This window comes from Sinohyriopsis cumingii, chromosome 15 (assembly GCF_028554795.1).
Source record: "Sinohyriopsis cumingii isolate HCF-2022 chromosome 15, ASM2855479v2, whole genome shotgun sequence".
NCBI lineage: Eukaryota > Metazoa > Mollusca > Bivalvia > Unionida > Unionidae > Sinohyriopsis > Sinohyriopsis cumingii.
This window is the reverse complement of record NC_142975.1, coordinates 108,222,937-108,248,116: the sequence shown is the minus strand read 5'-3', so window position 1 is coordinate 108,248,116 and position 25,180 is coordinate 108,222,937. Positions and strand designations below refer to the sequence as shown.

The following is a 25,180-nucleotide window of genomic DNA, read 5'->3' as shown; positions in this document are numbered from 1 at the left end:
GATTTCTTTACATTGCCTTGATTATTTACATAAACATATGAAGAAGATAACATACAAGATCCATCTGTTGTACCATGACCACGTGTAGTGGATATTTGAGAATGTTCAATATGAGACTGATTTACATACATACAAGAAGACATTGACATATTAGACACATGGGGGGGGCTCAGAGGGAGAAGTAATTTGAACAGTATCACACAGTTGTTTACATGTTAACAAGTTGCACTTTGTACACAAATCAGATAGTGCCTGAAACCTGTTTATAGAATTATAATTATTGCATTGAAAAGTATACACATATTCTAATGCATTTTGTTGCTGGATATGTGTTGCATAGGCCTGTACATCATAGCCTTCTACCTATTGGTATGTGCACAACTTTTGCTTATGTCCTAGTTCGTTACAAAGATGGCAGCGAATCTGTTTTCCATGCAGACACCGCTGTGTTACATGACCGTGCTCTCCACAATACAAGCAGTTGTCTGACTCATGCCTAACCCCTTTTATAAGTCTTATGTACTGGTCTATATTCCTAAGGAGCATGGCAGTACCTCTGTTGGTCAAGTGGATTTGGTCTCGCTGGTACAATTGTTGGTTCACTCGATTGTCTTTGAAGAAGGTCCAGTATTGCGGAACAAGGAGTATTTGGAAATTTTCACACAACATACTTAGGGTGTCATTTAGTTGAGTCATAAGTGCATCCCTTCTTGGCGGTAGACCTGAGATGATTATTTTACACTCTGCATTTTTGGACCTGATGGCATACAACAAACTTTCATAATCATCCTCAATGCCCTTCAAAGATTGACCATTACTGTAATTATTGCCACCAATGAGAAGAATTACAGTATGATATGGTGACATATCCATTTCCAATATTTTTTCTGTAATAGTGTTAATAGTAGCACCTCTATGAGTTTTTACGTCAGTTTTATATAACCCTCTTGTTCTTACTTCTTTGATTATTGATGATCCTATGAGAAGAGATCTGTCTTTAACTATGTTGTTGATTTTGACCAGTGGGGGGTTCAGATGCATTGTTCGAACTTCTTGATTTCCATGACTAGACTGACTGAGAGTTTGGTGACTGCTGTATTTAGTATTTGTATTTAATTTAGCTCCTTGCTGTGGGTAATTGGAGGTTGTCTTTAGAACAGTTTCTTCAGTACCTGGATTTGATGTCAAATGAGACACATGATGGTCAGTGTTTACAGCATGTGCTTTAGCTAACTTTTGGCTCTTCCCATCTAATACCTGTAGAAGATACTCATCTTGTTTAATTGGTGTGGTTGCATCTGTTTGTGTGCATAATGATTTTTTTCTAATAGCTGGTTGATCTTCAGACGAGGCAGTAGTGCTGAAGTCATGTAAACCTACCATTGTAGTGCTGAAGTCATGTAAACCTACCATTGTAGTGCTGAAGTCATGTAAACCTATCATTGCAGTGCAGAAGTCATCTAAACCTACGATTGTAGTGTTGAAGTCATGTAAACCCACCATTGTAGTGCTTAAGTCATCTAAACCTACCATTGTAGTGCTGAAGTCATGTAAACCAACCATTGTAGTGCTGAAGTCATGTAAACCTACCATTGTAGTGCTGAAGTCATGTAAACCCACCATTGTAGTGCTGAAGTCATCTAAACCTACCATTGTAGTGCTGAAGTCATGTAAACCCACCATTGTAGTGCTGAAGTCATGTAAACCTACCATTGTAGTGCTGAAGTCATGTAAACTTACCATTGCAGTGCTGAAGTCATATAAACCCACCATTGTAGTGCTGAAGTCATGTAAACCCACCATTGTTGTACTGAAGTCATGTAAATCTACCATTGTTGTATTGAAGTCATGTAAACCTACCATTGTTGTATTGAAGTCATGTAAACCTACCATTGTTGTATTGAAGTCATGTAAACCTACCATTGTTGTATTGAAGTCATGTAAACCTACCATTGTTGTATTGAAGTCATGTAAACCTACCATTGTTGTACTGAAGTCATGTAAACCTACCATTATTGTACTGAAGTCATGTAAACCCACCATTGTTGTACTGAAGTCATATGTAAACCTACCATTGTTGTATTGAAGTCATGTAAACCTACCATTGTTGTACTGAAGTCATGTAAACCTACCATTGTTGTACTGAAGTCATGTAAACCTACCATTGTTGTATTGAAGTCATGTAAACCTACCATTGTTGTATTGAAGTCATGTAAACCTACCATTGTTGTATTGAAGTCATGTAAACCAACCATTGTTGTACTGAAGTCATGTAAACCTACCATTATTGTACTGAAGTCATGTAAACCCACCATTGTTGTACTGAAGTCATATGTAAACCTACCATTGTTGTACTGAAGTCATGTAAACCTACCATTGCAGTGCTGAAGTCATGTAAACCCACCATTGTTGTACTGAAGTCATGTAAACCTACCATTGTTGTACTGAAGTCATGTAAACCCACCATTGTTGTACTGAAGTCATGTAAACCAACCATTGTTGTACTGAAGTCATGTAAACCTACCATTGTTGTACTAAAGTCATGTAAACCTACCATTGTAGTGCTGAAGTCATGTAAACCTACCATTGTTGTACTGAAGTCATGTAAACCTACCATTGTTGTACTAAAGTCATGTAAACCAACCATTGTTGTACTGAAGTCATGTAAACCTACCATTGTTGTACTGAAGTCATGTAAACCTACCATTGTTGTACTAAAGTCATGTAAACCCACCATTGTTGTATTGAAGTCATCTAAACCTACCATTGTTGTACTGAAGTCATGTAAACCCACCATTGTAGTGCTGAAGTCATGTAAACCTACCATTGTAGTGCTGAAGTCATGTAAACCTACCATTGTAGTGCTGACTCTAGTCATGTAAACCTACCATTGTAGTGCTGACTCTAGTCATGTAAACCTACCATTGTAGTGCTGAAGTCATGTAAACCTACCATTGTAGTGCTTAAGTCACGTAAACCTACCATTGTAGTGCTGACTCTAGTCATGTAAACCTACCATTGTAGTGCTGAAGTCATGTAAACCTACCATTGTAGTGCTGACTCTAGTCATGTAAACCTACCATTGTAGTGCTGACTCTAGTCATGTAAACCTACCATTGTAGTGCTGAAGTCATGTAAACCTACCATTGTAGTGCTGACTCTAGCCATGTAAACCTACCATTGTAGTGCTGAAGTCATGTAAACCTACCATTGTAGTGCTGACTCTAGTCATGTAAACCTACCATTGTAGTGCTGACTCTAGTCATGTAAACCTACCATTGTAGTGCTGAAGTCATGTAAACCTACCATTGTAGTGCTGAAGTCATCTAAATCTACAATTGTAGTGCTGAAGTCATGTAAACCCACCATTGTAGTGCTGAAGTCATGTAAACCTACCATTGTAGTGTTGAAGTCATGTAAACCAACCATTGTAGTGCTGAAGTCATGTAAATCTACCAATTTGTAGTGCTGAAGTCATGTAAACCCACCATTGTTGTACTGAAGTCATGTAAACCAACCATTGTTGTATTGAAGTCATGTAAACCCACCATTGTTGTATTGAAGTCATGTAAACCCACCACTGTAGTGCTGAAGTCATGTAAACCTACCATTGTAGTGCTGAAGTCATGTAAATCTACCATTGTAGTGCTGAAGTCATGTAAACCTACCATTGTAGTGCTGAAGTCATGTAAACCTACCATTGTAGTGCTGAAGTCATGTAAACCTACCATTGTAGTGCTGAAGTCATGTAAACCAACCATTGTAGTGCTGAAGTCATGTAAACCTACCATTGTAGTGCTGAAGTCATGTAAACCCACCATTGTTGTACTGAAGTCATGTAAATCTACCACTATAGTGCTAAGTCATGTAAACCCACCATTGTAGTGCTGAAGTCATGTAAACCTACCATTGTAGTGCTGACTCTAGCCATGTAAACCTACCATTGTAGTGCTGAAGTCATGTAAACCTACCATTGTAGTGCTGACTCTAGTCATGTAAACCTACCATTGTAGTGCTGACTCTAGTCATGTAAACCTACCATTGTAGTGCTGAAGTCATGTAAACCTACCATTGTAGTGCTGAAGTCATCTAAATCTACAATTGTAGTGCTGAAGTCATGTAAACCCACCATTGTAGTGCTGAAGTCATGTAAACCTACCATTGTAGTGCTGAAGTCATGTAAACCAACCATTGTAGTGCTGAAGTCATGTAAATCTACCAATTTGTAGTGCTGAAGTCATGTAAACCCACCATTGTTGTACTGAAGTCATGTAAACCTTCCATTGTAGTGCTGAAGTCATGTAAACCTACCATTGTAGTGCTGAAGTCATGTAAACCTATCATTGTAGTGCTGAAGTCATGTAAACCTACCATTGTTGTACTGAAGTCATGTAAACCTACCATTGTTGTATTGAAGTCATGTAAACCTACCATTGTTGTACTGAAGTCATGTAAACCCACCATTGTTGTACTGAAGTCATGTAAATCTACCACTATAGTGCTGAAGTCATGTAAACCCACCATTGTAGTGCTGAAGTCATGTAAACCTACCATTGTAGTGCTGAAGTCATGTAAACCTACCATTGTAGTGCTGACTCTAGTCATGTAAACCTACCATTGTAGTGCTGAAGTCATGTAAACCAACCATTGTAGTGCTGAAGTCATGTAAATCTACCAATTTGTAGTGCTGAAGTCATGTAAACCCACCATTGTTGTACTGAAGTCATGTAAACCTTCCATTGTAGTGCTGAAGTCATGTAAACCTACCATTGTTGTATTGAAGTCATGTAAACCCACCATTGTTGTACTGAAGTCATGTAAACCAACCATTGTTGTATTGAAGTCATGTAAACCCACCATTGTTGTATTGAAGTCATGTAAACCCACCACTGTAGTGCTGAAGTCATGTAAACCCACCATTGTAGTGCTCAAGTCAAGTAAACCTACCATTGTTGTATTGAAGTCATGTCAATCTACCATTGTAGTGCTGAAGTCATGTAAATCTACCATTGTAGTGCTGAAGTCATGTAAATCTACCATTGTTGTGCTGAAGTCATGTAAACCTACCTTTGTTGTACTGAAGTCATCAAAACCTACCATTGTAGTACTGAAGTCATCAAAACCTACCATTGTTGTGCTAAAGTCATCAAAACCTACCATTGTAGCACTGAAGTCATCAAAACCTACCATTGTAGTACTGAAGTCATCAAAACCTACCATTGTAGTGCTGGTCATGAAAATCCTCATTACATCTAACCATTTCTTCTTTACATTATTCAGAGGCTTGTGTTTATTTTATGCCTGGGATCAATGAGGTCTTTGTATCTTTAAACGTTGCTAGCAATTTCCAAATGTAATTATTCTAAAATCATTGTATAGGTTCCTGTTTTTGCTACTTATTGATGTTGCAGTCGTCAAAACCAAAACACAAAGGTGAAAGTACCACTGTCATAGATCTCATGATGTATATATCACATTGCATCAATTTAAGTTTTTGTTTATAAGTTTGATCCATCTATATTGTGTTAGGTTTAAGCTTTTGGCTTTGTCTATAATTAATTATATAAATAATTACTTTCTTTTTCTTGATTAGTTAATTTTGTCCTTTTGATTTAACTGGTACATATTCCATGCTAACACATGATCTGCACAGAACCAATTGTCTTTATTAAAACTACCTCATCAATGTTTTATTATGGGTAGGTATATTTATTTCTATGTACAATTGTTTAAGACATATGCCTGTAATACTTTAAAAAATAACTACAAACAAATTAAAACACATGTACAGCTGGTGTGTCTTTCAGCGAGGCACCTTTCTTGGCTGTGAATGACATAACTATTGCTGTGTCTTTCAGCAAGGCACTTTACTTGGCTTTGAGTGACATAACTATTGCTGTGTCTTTCACCAAGGCATTTTAAATGGTTCTTCATGACAACTATTGATGTGTCTTTCAGCAAGGCACTTTACTTGGCTCTGCATGATATAGATAATGCTGTGTCTTTCAGCAAGGCATTTTACAATGTTCTAAATGACAACTATTGATGTGTCTTTCAGCAAGGAACTTCACTTGGCTCTACATGACAAATATTGCTGTGTCTTTCAGCAAGGCACTTTACTTGGCTCAGCATAATATAGATAATAATGTGTCTTTCAGCAAGGCATTTTACATGGTTCTACATGACAACTATTGATGTGTCTTTCAGCAAGGCACTTTACTTGGTTCTACATGACAACTACTGCTGTTTTTTCAGCAAGGTATTTTACTTGGCTTTGAGTGACATAACTATTGCTGTGTCTTTCTGCAAGGCACTTTCCTTGGCTTTGAATGACATAACTATTGCTGTGTCTTTCAGCAAGGCTTGATTCTACATGACAACTATTGCTGTTCTTTCAGCAAGGCACTTTACTTTTTGCTCTACACAGTATAACAGTGGTGTGTCTTTCAGCAAGGCACTTTCCTTGGCTTTGAGTGACATAACTATTGCTGTGTCTTTCAGCAAGGCTTTTTACTTGGCTCTATATGACAACTATTGATGTGTCTTTAATCAAGGCACTTTACTTGGTTCTGCATGATATAGATAATGCTATGTCTTTCAGCAAGGCACTTTACTTGGCTTTGAGTGACATAACTATTGCTGTGTCTTTCAACAAGGAACTTCATTGGCTCTACATGACAACTATTGCTGTGTCTTTCAACAAGGCACTTTACTTGGCTCTGCATGATATAGATAATGCTGTTCTTTCAGCAAGGTGCTTTACTTGGCTCTACATGACAACTATTGCTGTGTCTTTCAGCAAGGCACTTCACTTGGCTCAACATGACAGCTATTGCTGTTCTTTCAGCAAGGTACTTTACTTGGCTGTACATGACAACTATTGCTGTGTCTTTCAGCAAGGCACTTCACTTGGCTCAACATGACAGCTATTGCTGTTCTTTCAGCAAGGCACTTTACTCGGCTCTACATGACAACTTTTGCTGTTCTTTCAGCAAGGCACTTTACTTGGCTCTCAGGATATAACTGATGTGTTTTTCAGCAAGGAACTTTCCTTAGTTTTGAGTGACATGACTATTGCTGTGTCTTTCTGCAAAGCACTTTACACGATATAACTGGTGTGTCTTTCAGCAAGGCACTTCACTAGGCTCAACATGACAACTATTGCTGTGTCTTTCTGCAAGGCACTTTACTTGGCTCTACATGACAACTATTGCTGTGTCTTTCAGCAAGGCACTTTACTTTGCTCTACATGACAACTATTGCTGTTCTTTCAGCAAGGCACTTTACTTGGCTCTCAGGATATAACTGATGTGTCTTTCAGCAAGGCACTTTCCTTGGATTTGTGTGACATGACTATTGCTGTGTCTTTCAGCAAAGCACTTTACTTGACTCCGCATGACATTGTGTGTGTCAGATACATATAATGTCATATTCATTCAGCAGTTCATGTGTGCAAGGCAATTTACCACAGAGAACAATATAACCTTTACGGTATTGGTATTCCATTATACACTGATCAGTAAATCAATCATTCTTTTAGTCATAATAGCTGGACAAGAGTTCTGCAAGTGTGTTGATTTGCTTTTAAGAATCATGGCATTATATCAGATACAGCATATCAAGGTTAGCATCTTGCTTACTGGTAATAATTTAATTCATTCAATCCTCTCAGCGCCAGTTGCTTGAAGTGAAATTGAAGGGACACTACTGCTGCCAGTCAGCCACTGACCTTTGTACTATTTCCCAGGTCAGGTCACTGCTTTTGAGATCATTCTCTATTGTATGTTAACATGTTTCCTTTAGCATGTTTTTTTAACCTATGGTTTCTATCAAAGGGTTACCTTGGACGATGCAATGGATAGCAGTGGATGGCATTCTCCATATTTATGAACAACCCAAAAAAAAACTAATTTTGAATCAGTTATGAATTTGAGTTTGCTTTCTATCATAGTTATAGATTTTAAAGGTATGATATAAAATCTGCTATCAAAATTGATTATTTGTTTATGAAACGTTCTCCGCATAAACCTATTTCAGATAATATGAAGTTTTTTAAAAATGTAAATCTTACAGGTATATGTGTTTAATTTTCGTGACAGGTTGAATACTGATGGTCCAGTGAGTCTCCCTACCTCTCATTATGACCAGATAGCTGAGGATGTTGGACCCACAAGTCTGCCTGCAAATCTAGCACCACCTATGTGTGGAGAATGTGAGGAAGAAAGAGCTGCTTTTTTGCTGCTTCCCTGCGGACATGGAATCTGCAAAGATTGCAAAGGAATGAAGCCAAAGAAAAAATGCCCTTCATGTACAAATTTTGTTACAGCAGAAAAGGCCATCTAATATAACTCACATCATTGATTCATATTTTACAGACAACCTTTCCTGTCATTATCTGTAATTAATAAAGTTTTTCAGACTTGATAAAGATATCTTTATTGCGCAGAATAATCTGTGACAGTCAGCGAAGAAAAGATCATTAAGTCATCATGTTTTGTTAAACGTGTATACTGTCATGTAACCTCAACCTGTATCCATCTCCCTTGCCTCTTTGTGTCCTCCTTCGTTAATGATAATGCCAGCCAAACCTAATTTACGACCATTGTTTTGTTATTTGATGAAGAAACGGAAACCTTTCATAAGAAATTATACTTCTCTGTTGGCATCTTTGTCCTCATACGTTTTAGCTAATGCTGCTTCTAAGTCAACAGTACAAGACAGATCAGTTGTATTACAAAGTTTACTGGATTTATAAATAAAACAAATCTAGACAGATTTTGTCCATTGAGATACCAGTACTATGTAAAGTCAAATTGGTACAATGTCCAGGCAATAAATGGAGACGAATTCCAGTATACAAGAAAATGTGTTGAATAAAATTCACTTCAGTTTTCCTCCTGAATGCAGATGTCAGAAAGCTGACACCATCATCATCATCACCATCCAAAGAGACCATCCTGAAGTGGAAGAAAGTCTTACTCCTTGTTTAGCTAAATATTCAGATGTTTTGTCAGTACTTTTGCAACCAACCTAATGCTCCAGTGTAAAAATAAATCATTGAAAAAGCACCTGATGAAATTAATGATAGTGTGTGTGACTGTTGTTTGAATATATTGACAAGAATGGTTCCTGTGACCCAGATACAGAAACGGCCATTAGGATGACATCACCATGTTCGTTGACAAATGATGCAATAGAAAAAAGACAATCACTCAAAAAAGTACTTGTGTAATGAGGATTTCTACCGATGCCGATAAAACCGTTGTTAAAAGTGGCTGCTGGTTTGTTAGGATTGCTTGCTGGATCTTTTTTTAGAAGAAATGACAAGAAGATGAAGAATTAGATGAAAAGGTCAGGAAAGACATAACACTTAAACCTTTGGATTGTATGGAATGACGAAGATTAAGTTTGTAGGAATAACTTAGATGACACATACCTCCTAATCATAATCTAACCAAAATGTCACATTTACAACAAGAATTACAATCATTGATGGATCAAACAGATTTGTCAGAAATGGAAAAATCAAAATGGTACAGACAACATCTTCAGCTGTTTCACCAGAAAGCTTTACACCAAACAGCTAAACATTCTCTTAGAGTTTTAAAGAATATCATGAAAAGCAAAGAAAAGAAAAATGCAGCTGTGAGCGTGACAGACACCCACAGGGATGAAAGAAGAGAAAGAAACGAGAAGTTTCAAACTCCATCTGCTCAACTACCTAGTGTGAGACCCATTTTGTTGATGTCTTCCTCTACTCCCAGATGAGAAGAAATGAAAACTTGGGTTCAAAATATTATGTAGATAACCTCATTAGCAGAAGGAGAAAAGAAAGAAATACAGAAGTGGAAAAAGAAATTGTGAAAAAGTGGCCAAGAAACTGATGATTACTCCTACTCACATTGCTCATCATACATGTCAAGCATTGCTATCCAAAATATGACACAAGCAGCCTTAACTGTCAATCATCACAACCCAAAATATGACAAAGAACCTAAACTGTCAAGCATCATGATATAAAATATGGCACAAACAACCTAAACTGTCTAACATCATGATCCAAAATACAACATGAACAACCTAAACTGTCTAGCATCATGATCCAAAATACGATGTGAACAACCTAAACTGTCCAGCATCACAATCCAAAATACGACACAAGAAACCTAAACTGTCAAGCATCCTGATCCAAAATATGACATGAACAAACTTGACTGAGTACTGAACAGTGGGTGACTTATCGAGCAACAACAACATGGATACACTTTTAACAAACGTTTACTACAATCCTCCTTGTGCCACTGGCTATGGTAGAATTAAAAAATCTGATCACACAGCCAAAACCAAACTCAAAAGTTTACATTTGCAAGAGGTATGGCGGTGGTTACAAGAACAAATGACACACATGTTACACAAACCCATTTGAAGAAAACGTTCCAGAAGTCAAAAGAAAGTATCTGAAAGCAATTATCAAATGCAGGCTGATTAAGTGGATGTGCCTGTTTTAGCTTCATACAATTGAGGTTATAAACATTTTTTGTGTGTGTCATTGATGTGTATGAAAAATGAGCTGGGTAGTTCCTTTGACTGCGAAAGCAAGTTCAGAGATAGTGCAAGCTTTAAATCTTGTCTTGAAATGAAGTGGTTGGGATCTTTTACGATCGGGAAACAAAGGCACAGAATCTCTGAATCCAACTTTAAATAAAATTGCTAAAAAGATAAACATTCAGTTTCGTACATATGAACCTCCTGGATGAGAGGGTTTTCCTCTGAAGATGAGCGGTTTCTCCTGTCCCTCCCAGAAATCTACCATGTATGCAAAATTATAATAAACGATAGACATAAATTCCAAATTTTTAGACCTTGTTTCCAGTCTAGTATATTTAAACAGAGCAAACCAATTTAGTTGTTAATTTCAAGCAGCATGGGTCAGTTGGCTTAAATGTTTGAAGTTATACTGTGTGCTTTATTTGGAAGCAATTTGGAAAGGATTAAAGAAATCACTTGATTATGGTTGGATGGCTGAATCAGCAATTTGGAAAGGATTAAAGAAATCACTTGATTATGGTTGGATAGCTGAATCAGCATAAAACTGGATTGGTAGCCTTTGGTGTTTCAAGTTTGTTGAGATCTCTAAGACTGCATTATATTCCAATGCTAAATGCCAGAATCAGAGCAGCTGAGATATCACATAAAATTCTGTAATGGATGGAAATGGAAATTTCAGTGGATGGAATCAAATTAAAAGGACATGAATATGCAGTGAGCCATTCCCTTAAATCATATTTTAAAATCTGATACAATATGGCAAGAATGATATCACATGTCATGCAGCATATTTAAATGACAAAGGGAAGTTTTAATTTAAAGTCGGAAATACAGTACTTAATAAGAAACATTAGTTCATTGAATCTATTTTAACAACTGTAAACAATAATATAACAATTTAATTCAACTCTTACATCTGTAGTACTTACGATCATTATGGGGGTTTTTTTTGTGGGGGGGGGGCGGAGTTGATGTTGCAGATTTATGGTTCTGACCTAAAACTGCACATCTCTCCCGCATCTATAATTTGTTTTTAGATAACCAATGCAGGAAAATTATTTTACCTGAAAAGCTAGTAATCTCTGTTCATTTATATGCCTACATTGCATTGTCCATGCAAAAGTAAATTTACACATATTTTTTCTTTCCATCTGGTTGGTAGAGATGTACCCACCCATTGATAATAATCCAGTAAATAAAATGAGACACCTGTTTACCACATACAAGTTTTCTAACAGTTTTCTGCATTAAGTATAATGGATTATGATAACTTACTAAATAATGATTTGGATTCCATATTTTATGGGGGGAGAGTATTTACTAAAAACAGTTAATGATCCACTATGTATGCCAATGGGTACTCGGGTATTCCCGCCCCCCCCATTGATAATAATCTTGGTAATAAATCTAGCGACCTGTTTGCCATATACAAGTTTTAACGGTGCACATAGCCCATACACCCTTGTCTCGCAAAGGCAGCACTCACTTTAATTTCATGTTGATAATCCTTTTAATGGAGCTGCAAATATATTGCATGCACTTGGTCAGTGCCAAGTAGAACTCTGCCTTTTCCAGTAAATATCTGACCTTAATCTCTTGGCAGTTTTTCAACATGACAACACTTTGATTGAGCTGCAAGTGACACTTGCTAAGTGCCAAGTAACAGAGGGTGGTTATTTGAACTTGCCACACAACTGACACATGTTCAGTTACAGCCTTTAATATATTTCACAAACTGTGAAAGAGTTACTTGTAGAGCCCAGTCTCAGTCTCTACACAAGCACCCGCATATTACAGTGAGGCCAAGGGAAAGGAGTCCGACAATATTTATGACAAAGACCACAATGATTTATTAGATGATGATGGAGGATTTCAGAAATTTATCACAAAACTAGGATGAATTATTGGACTTTGTACTGGATGACATAATATAGAGACTTTTACAAGATATATTGAGTTAAAAAAATATGGACTTAAAGTTTATTTTATAAGATTCCTGGAATCAACATATTATGGGATATTATGGAATCAAATCATTCTGTACTATTTTTATATGACCTATAATTGAATTCATGGATTTATCATATAAATTGATTTAAAATGTCAACTGTGGATTTTAGTGGATTTAATTAGAACTAATTGTAAGTTGTTAATTTTTGTGTGCCATTCCACTCAATAATACAAGTATATTTTACACAGTTTTGTTGTTAATTTTCCTCTCTTCCTATCTATTGATCTGGTTGGGCTTATTTATTTTCCAAAGTGCAACTCTGACTTACTGACAAGTCACCCCTTCATATGGATTTGACTTGCAACATGCACCCTGACCTGTACACTTTGACCACTGAAAAAAAAGATGCTTTTGCATGCCGTTCAGCAGTATCAACCTACAACAAATCAGTTCAGGTTTGTACACATTTAATACAATTTCCTTTTGACTAGGTACCTGGGTTTGTACACATTTAATACACTTTCCTTTTGACTAGGTACCTGGGTTTGTACACATTTAATACAGTCTCCTTTAGATCGGGTACCCAAGTTTGTACACATTTAATACACTTTCCTTTTGACTAGGTACCTGGGTTTATTCACATTTAATACAGTTTCCTTTAGATTGGGTACCTGGGTTTGTGCACATTTAATACAATTGCCTATAGATCGGGTACCCGGGTTTGTGCATATTTAATACAATTTCGTTTAGATCGGGTACCCGGGTTTGTGCACATCTAATACAATTTCCTTTAGATCGGGTACCTGGGTTTGTGCACATTTAATACAATTTCCTTTAGAAAGGGTACCCGGATATGTGCACATTCAATACAGTTTCATTTAGATCGGGTACCCAGGTTTGTGCATATTAAATACAATTTCTTTTAGATCGGGTACCTGGGTTTGTGCACATTTAATGCAATTTCCTTTAGATCGGGTACCCGGGTTTGTGCACATTTAATACAATTTCCTATAGACCGGGTACACGGGTTTGTACACATTTAATACAGTTTCTTTTAGATCGGGTACCCAGGTTTGTGCACATTTAATACAATTTCTTTTAGATCGGGTACCCGGGTTTGTACACATTTAATACAATTTCTTTTAGATCGAGTACCCGGGTTTGTGCACATTTAATACAATTTCTTTTAGATCGGGTACCCGGGTTTGTACACATTCAGTTTCCTTTAGATTGGGTACCCGGGTTTGTACACATTTAATACACTTTTCTTTAGTTCGGGTACCCGGGTTTGTGCACATTTAATACAATTTCCTTTGGATCGGGTACCCGGGTTTGTGCACAATTAATACAATTTCCTATAGATCGGGTACCCGGGTTTGTGCACAATTAATACAATTTCCTATAGATCGGGTACCCGGGTTTGTGCACATTTAATACAATTTCTTTTAGATCGGGTACCCGGGTTTGTACACATTTAATACAATTTCCTTTAGATAGGGTACCCGGATATGTGCACATTTAATGCAGTTTCCTTTAGATCAAGTACCCGGGTTTGTGCACATTTAATACAACTTTTTTTTAGATCGGATACCCGGGTATGTGCACATTTAATACAATTTCTTTTAGATCGGTTACCCGGGTATGTGCACATTCAATACAATTTCTTTTAGATCGGGTACCCGGGTTTGTGCATATTTAATACAATTTCTTTTAGATCGGGTACCCGGGTTTGTACACATTTAATACAATTTCCTTTTGATCGGGTACCTGGGTAACCAATCATTAAGATCAACAGGTACCTGGTAGATTTCTACTAAAATATTCACAGCTCTACTGGTTGAAGAGAATTAGCTGGAATTTTTTCGGTGTCTTTAGTACTTCTCCAAAACTATGAAAATAGCGATATATTTTGATTGACGCACACGACGGGTATCCTGTTATTACCTCTTGACTCGGAAAATATGAAGAAAAACAAAAAGATATTTAAATTTTTATATAAAGTTTCATTGTTTCTTCCGTTTTACTCAGAACTATGAAGAATAAAACCCAGATATTTTGATTTGTCTATACGACAACTGCCTTGTTACTTTCTGTCAACTCGGAATCACTAAAAGCAAAATTATCTTTGATGTTTTAATCAGGAGAATTGCTGTCCCTCTCGGAACTGTCGGGTTCTCTACGTCCAGTCGGGAAAGTTGGCATGTCTACTGATTTTAAATATACAAGGACAAGGACAGACCATGCAAAACATGCTAAGCACACACATGAACGGCCTTAGCAAACGCTGGGCCCGATTTGGATCATTTTGGCGGGGCACACTGGATTTATGCGCAGCGCACCCTGTGAGCACGGCATTTGGAAATAAACTTTTAAATAAGTTTTATATGACATTGAACGTACAGTTTTCTTCCATCGCTTTAAAACTACTTTCTCTCAATAGACATATTTTTCACAAATTACTAAAGAGCGGGGCCACATCGGTCCAATCAGCCTAAGGTTGGCCCTGAGCACACATACACACTGAGTGTTAATGCGTCAGAAGCATATAATTTATGAAAGTATCTTCTAAGACGGACGAAAATCCATCCATAAATCGTAATCATCACAATGCAACTTTAGGAAATCGGTAGCTACAAGAATATATGCAACATTTAGGGCATTCAAATAGCTACAAGAATATATGCAACATTTAGGGCATTCAAATAGCTACAAGAATATATACAACATTTAGGGAATTCAAATAGCTACAAGAATATACACAACATTTAGGGTAATCGAATAGCTACAAGAATATATACAACATATAGGGCAATCAAATAGCTACAAGAATATATACAACATTTAGGGCAATCAAATAGCTACAAGAATATACACAACATTTAAGGCACTCAAATAGCTAAATGCATATACACAGAATTTAAGGCAACCAGTAGCTACAAGCAAATATAGAACAGGTTCGATAATCAATAACTACATATACACAACATTTAGGGCATTCAAATAGCTACAAGAATATATACATTTAGGGAATTCTAATAGCTACAAGCATATATAGAACATTTAGGGCACTCAGCTACATGTACATGTAAAAGACTAGAATATCAAATAAAAGCATGCATCTGATCAAGGTAGCGGCATCAACTTATTTACACGTGTTTATCGTATGGATCATTTACAATGTAAGTTCCCAGACTAGGCCTTTAATAGGGATTTAATATTGTTACAATCTGAGACTGTTCATAAATTATTGAGGAGAGAATTCCATCATTTTCCTGCTTCTTACCTAAAATATTGTAGCCCATACCTGAATATTCTTACTTATTGGATCTCCACAGTGTTTCCATACCTGAATATTCTTACTTATTGGATCTCCAGTGTTTCCATACCTAAAAGTTTTAAAACTACCAGATCAATTAAGTATGCTGGACACAAAAATTGGTAATACTTTTAGTGCCATTGTCTTTATCCTTCGGATGTGGAGAGTTGATTCATTTGCGAGATCCAAGAGTTCTGAGTAAAGTATCTTGAAATCATTGAAGACAAATCAGAGAATTCTTTCATGAAGTTTTTTAAGTTTTTTTTCTCCTTCATATTAGTGAGACTGCTGAAATACCAGACATGGGGACAGTAGTTGAAGTTTGCAATGATAAAATTGTACACAGCCAGTCTTTTTTCGGTCGCATAGTAATCTCAGATTCATTTGAGCACGTTTAATTGTTTAGATGCTTTCTGACGAATTTCAGTGATATGCTGATAAAAGTTTAGCAAGAAGTCCAAAGTGATTCCAAGAAGTTTTACCGAAATTTTCGCACGATATTTTTAGCCTCGCTAGTGGGTAAAGTCTCAAGTTGTTCATTGGTTTTCTTTCTGGGTGCAGTACTTTGAAACTTACAAGGGTTTGCTTTCATTTCATTATTGAAATATCCAATCAAGGTATTGCACTCTCTAACAGGATTCATTCAGCTCTCAAACGGTGAAGAAAGAAGAGTCAACACAGCTTATCCTTCTGGTCAAAGATTTAGCACTACAGATTGTTGTAAGCATCAGAAATTCAGAGAGAGAGTCACTAGAAAGTATACTTCAAAGAAGACGATGGACTACTTTTCCTCTCTAGATAAGAGTCGAGATACGTGCTATATTTGTCGGGAGAAAGTACATTGGGACCCAGAATGCCTACAACTTCAAAGTAAAAGCAACGTTTAAAAAAAAAGAAAAAGAAAGACAAATGTCGGGATACCTGCTATCACTGTCAAGAGAAAGTACATTAGTCCTCAGTTTCCTCTGAGAACAAACAAAAGAAGCAAGAGGAGGAAGAGGAGAGGCCTTCAGAAGGTGAAGAACCCCTCCCCATCAAGAAATCCAAGAAATAGAGACCACAAGACCCATCTCCGTCAAGATATCGAGACCACGAGACCCCTCGCCGTCAAGAAATCGAGACCACGAGACCCCTCACCGTCAAGAAATCCAAGAAATCGAGACCACGAGAAGAAACAGAGGAAGAGCTTATGCCACTGAAGAAATTCCAAAGGAGAGACATACAGTGAAAGAAGAAAATTTACCTTTATGATTTGTTGTGAATTGTTCATTCTGTTTATATATATATCATGTCATAACCAGATTTTAATTATTTCTTAAAATGTTACTTCCGAATATGGCGAGAAAAAGTTTTGGATGTTATTGACTTTTTGGCAGTTGACAGGTGCTTGAAAATTATCCTTGATCCCGGTTTCTTTTTATGCGTGACAAGGAAAACTGGGTTGAAGTCTCTGTTATTCAATTTGATCCCCCCCCCCCACCAAGAAGTCACGATTCAAAATGAGTTAGATCATAAAAGAAACAAGACATAAATGCCTAGATATGTTGCACATTTCTTCATGCTAAGTAATTACAAGACAGCAACTAAAATGTGCTGCTCCTTTGTCGCGCAAGCGGTATGTCTCCCGTTGATTGCTACACTGCAGGGATAAGAACGACAACAGAACATTTCCGGTAGTAGTAGTAGTAGTATTAGTACTACTACTACTACTACTACTAATAATAATAATAATGTTCTTATTTTAAGAGAATGAAATATTTAGCCTTAACAATTAATATTCCATATTGTAATAATAAAAATGTTTAATATTCTACATTTGTATACACCTCAGTTAAAACACGGATTCCTCTCTAAAACTGACTTAAAATAGCAGGTAAAACAGTAAACTATGATACAATTAATTTAAGAAAAAGAAATAAGAGGAAAGTAAAGATATACAATAACAACGGTGTCACGTGCCCCATATGGTATTATTACTACCACCGGAGAAAGACGGACAATTAAAAGATTAAATAACTCCGAGTCCCCAGTCAGCAAGGCCGAGGGTCTAGGTGTATAAAGTATAAAAATAATAAGGTGAAAGGTATAAAAATTTAATAAACTATATCACGGTATCCAAAAATTACAGGACAATTTTTCAACGCAATTTCTCTCAGTCAATACAACGATCAGTTATTTCTTCATGCGAAATTAAAGGTTAGAGTGTTTCCGTCCCCTGTCCCTTCAATGTTATTCATCTGCAGCTTCCGCCTTGTATCCCGATTCGGTACTTCCGGTACCTTTGTTTCTGTTCTCCAGCCCTGCGCCTTCGCACAACTGCAAAATTTGCTCTTGGAGTATCGTGATGATTCTTTAGTTACGTCAAAACCTGCACTGACTCTTCCAAAATGAATGTAACAGGATATCTGGTTGCGTGAGAAACACGCCCTAAATTTGACTATCTAAATTATGATTGGTACCGGTGGTCTCTTTGAAAACTGCCGGGGGTAGTAGCACTGACATGTTATAATGTCGGATTTTCCGGTCTCTAAGCCTAAGCCGACCGGTGACATCACTGACTGATTGCAAAACAGAGTTTCTCACCACCGCGAAAAGGTTATCTTTGATTTAACCGCGAACTTGACTGCGATGCACTGGTTTATTTGTTTCAGAATCGGTCTAAAGTCGTAACATTATATAACACGTACTGACATTACCCAAATCACTTTGAATTGCAAATTCTATCAGAGAACATTTGTAAACACACACACACACACACATACACACACACACACACACACACACATATTTTTTGTTTTTGCGCTTCACCATGTCTTTGGGTTTCCTTATATATTTTTTTTTTACAAATTGTTAATATTCGGGGTAATTTTTTTCAATTACATAGCTTACGGCAGATTAACAGTACCCAGTAGTTTGGAAACCGGCCGGAGATAAATATGAATGCAGTCCTCTTCTGATTTTTCAAGCAAATAACCTCGTGATCGCACCGAGTCTCCTCGCTTATCATGAATCAATCAAGCAAACAACCAAGCCAACCATAATTCTCAGTTTTGTCACCGGATTCATGAATATTCATCTCGAACAGTAAAGAGTTTTGGTTGGGTGTTACCATGCAAGGAGTACCTTCTTCTTCCAATAACGTGTTGGGTTCCTCTTAAACATACTTACTCTACCAAACCTACACGTAAAAAGATGATTACATTTGATGATGTAATTTGTCTTTTAACATCCAATTTTTATTATAGAGGATTCCTCATTATATATATATATATATATATATATATATATATATATATATATATATATATATATATATATATATATATATATAGAGAGAGAGAGAGAGAGAGAGAGAGAGAGAGAGAGAGAGAGAGAGAGAGAGAGAGACAGACAGACAGACAGAGCGAATTAAGGGGATTATCACTTTTAATCCACTTGTTGCTTTTACTTGGTCAATACAATTAAACTAACACGGGTCCACTCATCTAACCTAATTTGCAAAGAGGCTTCTCAATTTGTCATGTAAATTATCAAAATATGTAACGTAAGATAGACCATATAAACACAGAGTTAAACAAATTCGATATTGTTACCGTCAGAGACGTGGTTTGGTGCATCAATTCAAACAAAAAATATAGTAATGCAGAATTTTCAAGCACCAATCCGTCATGATCATAATAGAAATGGAGGTGGCGCCGCTATGTATTTGAAAATGGGAATTCCCTTTATTGAAAAGCACAATTTAGTAATAGAAAACATTGAAGCCCTTAGGGCTGAAATAAAGAGTTGACGGACGAAAACTTTTAATTCGAACTTTTTTTTTGCACACACGATTCGATGATTGGACTTCGGTAGAACTTTCATGTAAACAAGTATAGATTTTAAACAAGGTGGCTACAAACAGAATGATAACCTTTTTTTTTTTTTTACAGCAAAACGTCCAGGAGTTAAGTAAAAGACAACTTCGTCACGGAACAAACCTCCAAACGCTCATCGCCAGGAAAAATCTGTACCAATGTAAAGTTTTATTAAAGTCTGTGGCATAATGGAATCTTCTACCTGTGGAAGTTTAAAACAACCCCTCGTTGCACTCTTTTTAAATTACACCTAAATCTAGGAAAAGTCGTAATTTACTAATATCAAAGATATAGAATAGCACAAATTATGCAAACAAGACTTAGACTTGGTTATAGTATATTAAACTACGATCTTTAAAAAAAAAAAAATACCCCAAAACCCACTTCTCTCCTAGCAATAGATTTTCATGCGGTGAAAAAGAAACCGCAAAGCATTTTCTCTTAGAATGTATGATGCATGTATTCTCAGAAACCGAACAATGAAGAATATTGCTCCATATCACAGATATAACATCATTATTAACGGGTAACCCCTTGCCATCGGCTGAGGTCAACGAAGAGATGTTCAAGGCTGTCCATAAGTACACGAGTACAGCTAAATGATTTTCCTGATCATTACAGATGTCTTATGGTTAAGCTGTTATATATCTGGTATAAACATATACCACCCGAGCTAAAGTTAACAGTCCGTTTTCTACCTTCCCCCACTCCATAAGTGCCGACATCTTTCTATTTTTCCTCTTTCTTTTCTCCTCTTTTGTTGATTTATAAGCCTAGAGTAAACACTTATTAGTTAATGTCTGACATTATTGTAATATTGTATTTACAATTTGTTACTTTTACATCATTAGCCTGTTTCAATGTGTACACCTGTATGCCTTCATGATTCACATTATAATAGTAAATACTATTAATTAGGAGAGGGCATGAAATAAGCTTATGATTGTTACTCAGTCCTCCATATCTCTTGTTCAGTTGGATGTACACTCTACGATGATGTTTTTGGTAAATAAATATTGTTTAAACCAACTAAATACTACACTGATAATTTATATATTTCATAAAGATTTAATATTATTTTTAAAAAAAAAAAAAAACGCACACACCACAAGGATGCATTTTATTCATTTAAAGCAACTATTTTAGGAGATAAAAATTATTTATAATTATACTATAATGGCCGTGATGATTTATTCAAGCCCCAAAACACACAAATTTTTTAGGATAATTTATATTTGTGAAATGATGTGAATTACAGTTTTTCAATTCCTAAAGTATTGGAAATTTTAAAATTTGCAGCGGAAGACAACTAATTACAGGCATTTATTTCCACGTACTGGGAGGGAACTTGCAAAACATGATTGTTGATCTGTCCATATGTCGGGGACATACTATTCAGATGCTTAACAGGCGGATACAATCGGACGTGTTCTGAGCGCAATACAACTTTATTTGTTCTTCATGTACATTACTACACATTCCGGCATAGTCTAATAACATATCGGTTATGTGACTAGATTGAAGAAGCTGAATGGATCTACTATGCTCCGTTTCAAATTTGATACATTAATTTTATGCAACATCCCATTTTCTTTAAAGATCTAGTTATCTCTACTTTTTCAGTGCTGGACATATAGAATATAGTCAAAGTTAATCTTGAAATATTTGCTATCTGAATCAATTAACAGATTGTCAGTTCATATTTCAACGAGTAAATCCGTAAATTTAACCGACTAGGGTCTACGTGTCAAGAGTTTCTAATTCATTTGTAGCACAGTCTTTCAGATAAGCAGGCTTCCTGGTGCTTCTCTTGGGTCTTACTCTTGGTACAGTCGTTGTCGTTATATCTGAATTTGGCAATACGTCATCTTTAAAATTCTCTGAAGGTGACATTCAGGACCTATTTGATTCACTTGGTGTTGCAGTTGCTTGATCTTTGTGGCTATTTGTCGGTACGTCAGTGTTCTCCGGTTCACGAGAAAATGGAGTCTCCCGGATGCCTACTTTTATCTTTGTGGGTCGAATGTGCACATGATTGCGTCTATACGCTCCTTCATCTTGACTTTCCACGATGCACGAACGAGCACTCATTCTCTCTTTGATTCTAACAAATTTCCATTTTTTCCAACTCACTGTGTTCAAAGTATACTGACTCTCCTATACTCATGTGTGGTAAGGCTCGAGCTCTCTTATCGTACCACATCTTTTTCGAGCGTTTTCGCACTGATAACTGATAACTGGTTCTTTGTTCACATCACTTGTCGATGGAATCATTGATCGAGTGTTTCTGAGTGGGACTAAGTCCAGTATTCTGACGCGGACAGGCCCGGTTCTAGGGCAAGGCGAACGAGGCAACCGCCTTGGGCCCCGCGCTTTCAGGCAATGCATTTTTTTTGCTTGGGGCCTAGCGCTCATCGCTTGCTGCCTTGGGCCCCGCATGCGGCCTTGGGCCCCGCACATCCTAGAGCTGGGCCTGGACGCCGAGTGTTTCTAAGTTCTAACAAGGCTACATTTTGATCTCAACGTTCTATGAGTGTCTTCTTCAGCATGTTCTTAATGACTTTAACAGCAGATTCAGCCTTTCCGTTGGTTTCCTGATGATTTGGGGCTGACCTTCTCTGGTTAATGCCCCATTTTCGAATGAACTGTGCGAACTCCTTTCATGTAAATTTGGGTCTTTTATCAGATATAATCGTGGTGGGAATTCGAAATCTTGAAAATTGTTTCTTAAATGCGGTTACAGCTTGACTACAACTTGTCGTGCTTAAATAGTCCACTTCGATGAAATCTGATCAATAGTCGTTCACAACGAGATGCTGTCTAGCCTTGATTTCAAACAGATCCATGCCCACCTTATTCCAAAGTTTATCTTCATTAATGTGCTGTAAAAGCGGCTCTCATTGGCTTCCAGGGCTGCATTCCTCACATGCTTCAACCATTTATTTAATTTCTCCTGCCATACCTGGCTAAAATGTCATTTCCCTAGCTCGCCTGCATCATGCTATCGTAGCCTAAATGATCACTGTGACGACGATTTTTCATATCCTTTCTCAATCATCTGGGAAATAACGTTGCCTCTCCTTTGACAATTATGCCATCATGAACGCTAAGAACATGCCGCATTTCAAAATATGGTAACGATGAGTACGGCACTTTATTTCTAACTTAAGGCCAGCCATCAATAATAAGTTCTATAAGTAACTGCATATTAGCGTCTTCCAAAGTTGCTTTCTTGACTTCATGCAGTCTCGCATCTGGAGAGTTGTCGAATATAACGTTCAGGATCCTTGGTCGTTCAGTTTCTACGTCTAGAGTTTCTAGATAAGCTCGGCTTAAGGCATCTGCGATAACAAGATTTATTCCTTTCACAAATCTAAATTCGATGTCATATCGAAACAGTTTCATCGTGATATCTTGCATCGTTTGGGTGCTTTGTTCAAAAAGGCTTCTTTAGTATCGCAGCTAACGGTTGCTGATCATTTTGTAGTATGACCTTTCTTCCATACTTGTATTGGTCGAAGTGTCTCTAAACCACAAAACAGTAAAAGAGCTTCTTTTTCAATTTCTTTCAGACGGTTTTAGTGCCCTCGACGCAAATTCAACTGATCTACCATTTTGATGTAATACAGCACCCAGTCCATTCTTGCTACTTGTAGTACAACTTCTTTGTTTACGTCAAAATAGGCCAGCAGTGGTGCTTCGCTAAGACTTTTCTTAATTCTCTGGAAAGCAGCATCGCATTCTTCAGACCAATTCCACGCCGAATCTATATGTGTCAGCTGACTAACCGGTTCCAGTTCATTTGCAAGGTCTGGAATATATTTTGCCATATACTGCGCCATGCCCCATGGCCTCTTCACGTCAAAAATAACCATTGGCGTGGGCATTTCGTGTATTGCTTTGACTTTTGTATTGTCTGATTTTACTCCTTCACTAGTGATTTTGTGACCATGAAAAATGATTTCAGCGAATCATACTTCTTTCTTGTCATCATTTAACGTGTTATTCCGTTCGATGCATCATTTGTACAAGTTTTGCAATTTTCTCTCGTCTGGTTTCGCTTCTTTTTCAGAGCTCCCACATCCAGCAACAATTGTATCATCCGCAATAGTGAAAACACCATCCAAATCTCCAAGTCCTTCAGGGAGTTTTCTTTAAAATATTTCGCTCGAGACCTTTAGTCCAAATGGTAACGTCGCCCATCTGTAACGACCTAATGGTGTAATCATTGTAGTAAGCTCACTTGATTTCTGATCAAGTATCACATGATAGTATGCCTCACGGACATCAAGTCTCACATGCTAGTATGCCTCACGGACATCAAGTCTCACATGCTAGGATGCCTCACGGACATCAAGTCTCACATGCCAGTATGTCTCACGGACATCAAGTTTACTGAAGTCTTTTGCATTTGCAAGTTTTGGTAACACGTCCTCAAGTGTCACAGTTTCGTGTGTTTTCTCATTAGCAAAGTATTTAGTGGCTGCGGATCTATGCAAATACGCAAGTTTCCATTCTGCTTTCGTACATCAGTCATCTGCCTAACCCACTTAGTCGGTTCAGTAACATGTTTAAGAACTTCTCATTCGACTAATTTATCTATTTCTCTCTTCGCATCTTCTTGAAGTGAGAGTGGCAACTTTCTGCACGGCAATATTTTCGCTGGAATTTCGCTGTTGACTATAAGAGTTGTTTCCCCTAGATCACTGAGTTTCATGGTGTCGACTATAGCAATAAACCTGTCACTGTTAACATTAATCAATCCCATTTGCTGGATAGTTTTCGATCCTAGGAATTTCATGTAGCCATTTGGTACAATTACTAGAGTAGCAGTTGTTTCTTCTCCAGCGCTCGGGTTAATCATTTTCAGATCAGCTACTCCAAGTGGCTTCATGTGTAACTTGTTCCACATTTTTAAGGTTAGTGTTGTAAGCCTGAATAGTGCTTTACGAACATACTTGTTGCAGATAGCGTTGACGTCAAAGTGGACCCTCACACAAAACACACAAATACACTACATTTCTTATAAACTTATAACACAATTAATGGTGAATTATAATGAATGAATCGTTATGAATGATTTAAGGAGGTGCTACAACTATATTGACTGGCACTCGACTGAAAGAAAAAATGTATAAAAACGTCTTTTATATGCATATGGCAGTAGTCCTCCCTCTTTTAAATATAAAAGCAGGAAAATCAAATTAAGGAACAGATTACAGAATAAAGATACATTAAATTTAATAGACAAAGTCACTCCTCTGTCAATTCATTTAAATTACTTTTGCCTTTTCACTTCTCGATCTTTTCCATCGGTTTGGCTTTCGAGCAATGTTCTTAGCACCATTTGAAACAGAGAATATTCCATCGGTTGAAGCTGTTTCTGCTATGACTTGCTTTTTGATTTTCGAATTCCCAAGGAATTTCTGGAAAATTTATTTGCGTTGCTCTTCAGTTTTGCATCGCCATATTACACTGTTGACGCAGTATGCGGCATAATTTTGGTGC

The 25,180-nt window shown here is 37.1% G+C and overlaps 1 protein-coding gene across 2 annotated transcripts in view; it reads left to right on the top strand.

The window, feature by feature from the left end:
* Positions 1 to 12,744, top strand: part of LOC149782445 (E3 ubiquitin-protein ligase MIB2-like) — a 174,729-nt gene extending 161,985 nt beyond the window's left edge. For both annotated transcript variants that reach the window (XM_089933859.1, XM_089933860.1), the window contains one exon: positions 8,100 to 12,744. In XM_089933859.1, the coding sequence (XP_089789985.1) occupies positions 8,100 to 8,343 (244 nt within the window). In that variant the 3' untranslated portion in view covers positions 8,344 to 12,744. The remainder of the gene's footprint in view (positions 1 to 8,099) is intronic.
* The last annotated feature ends 12,436 nt before the right edge of the window (positions 12,745 to 25,180 follow it).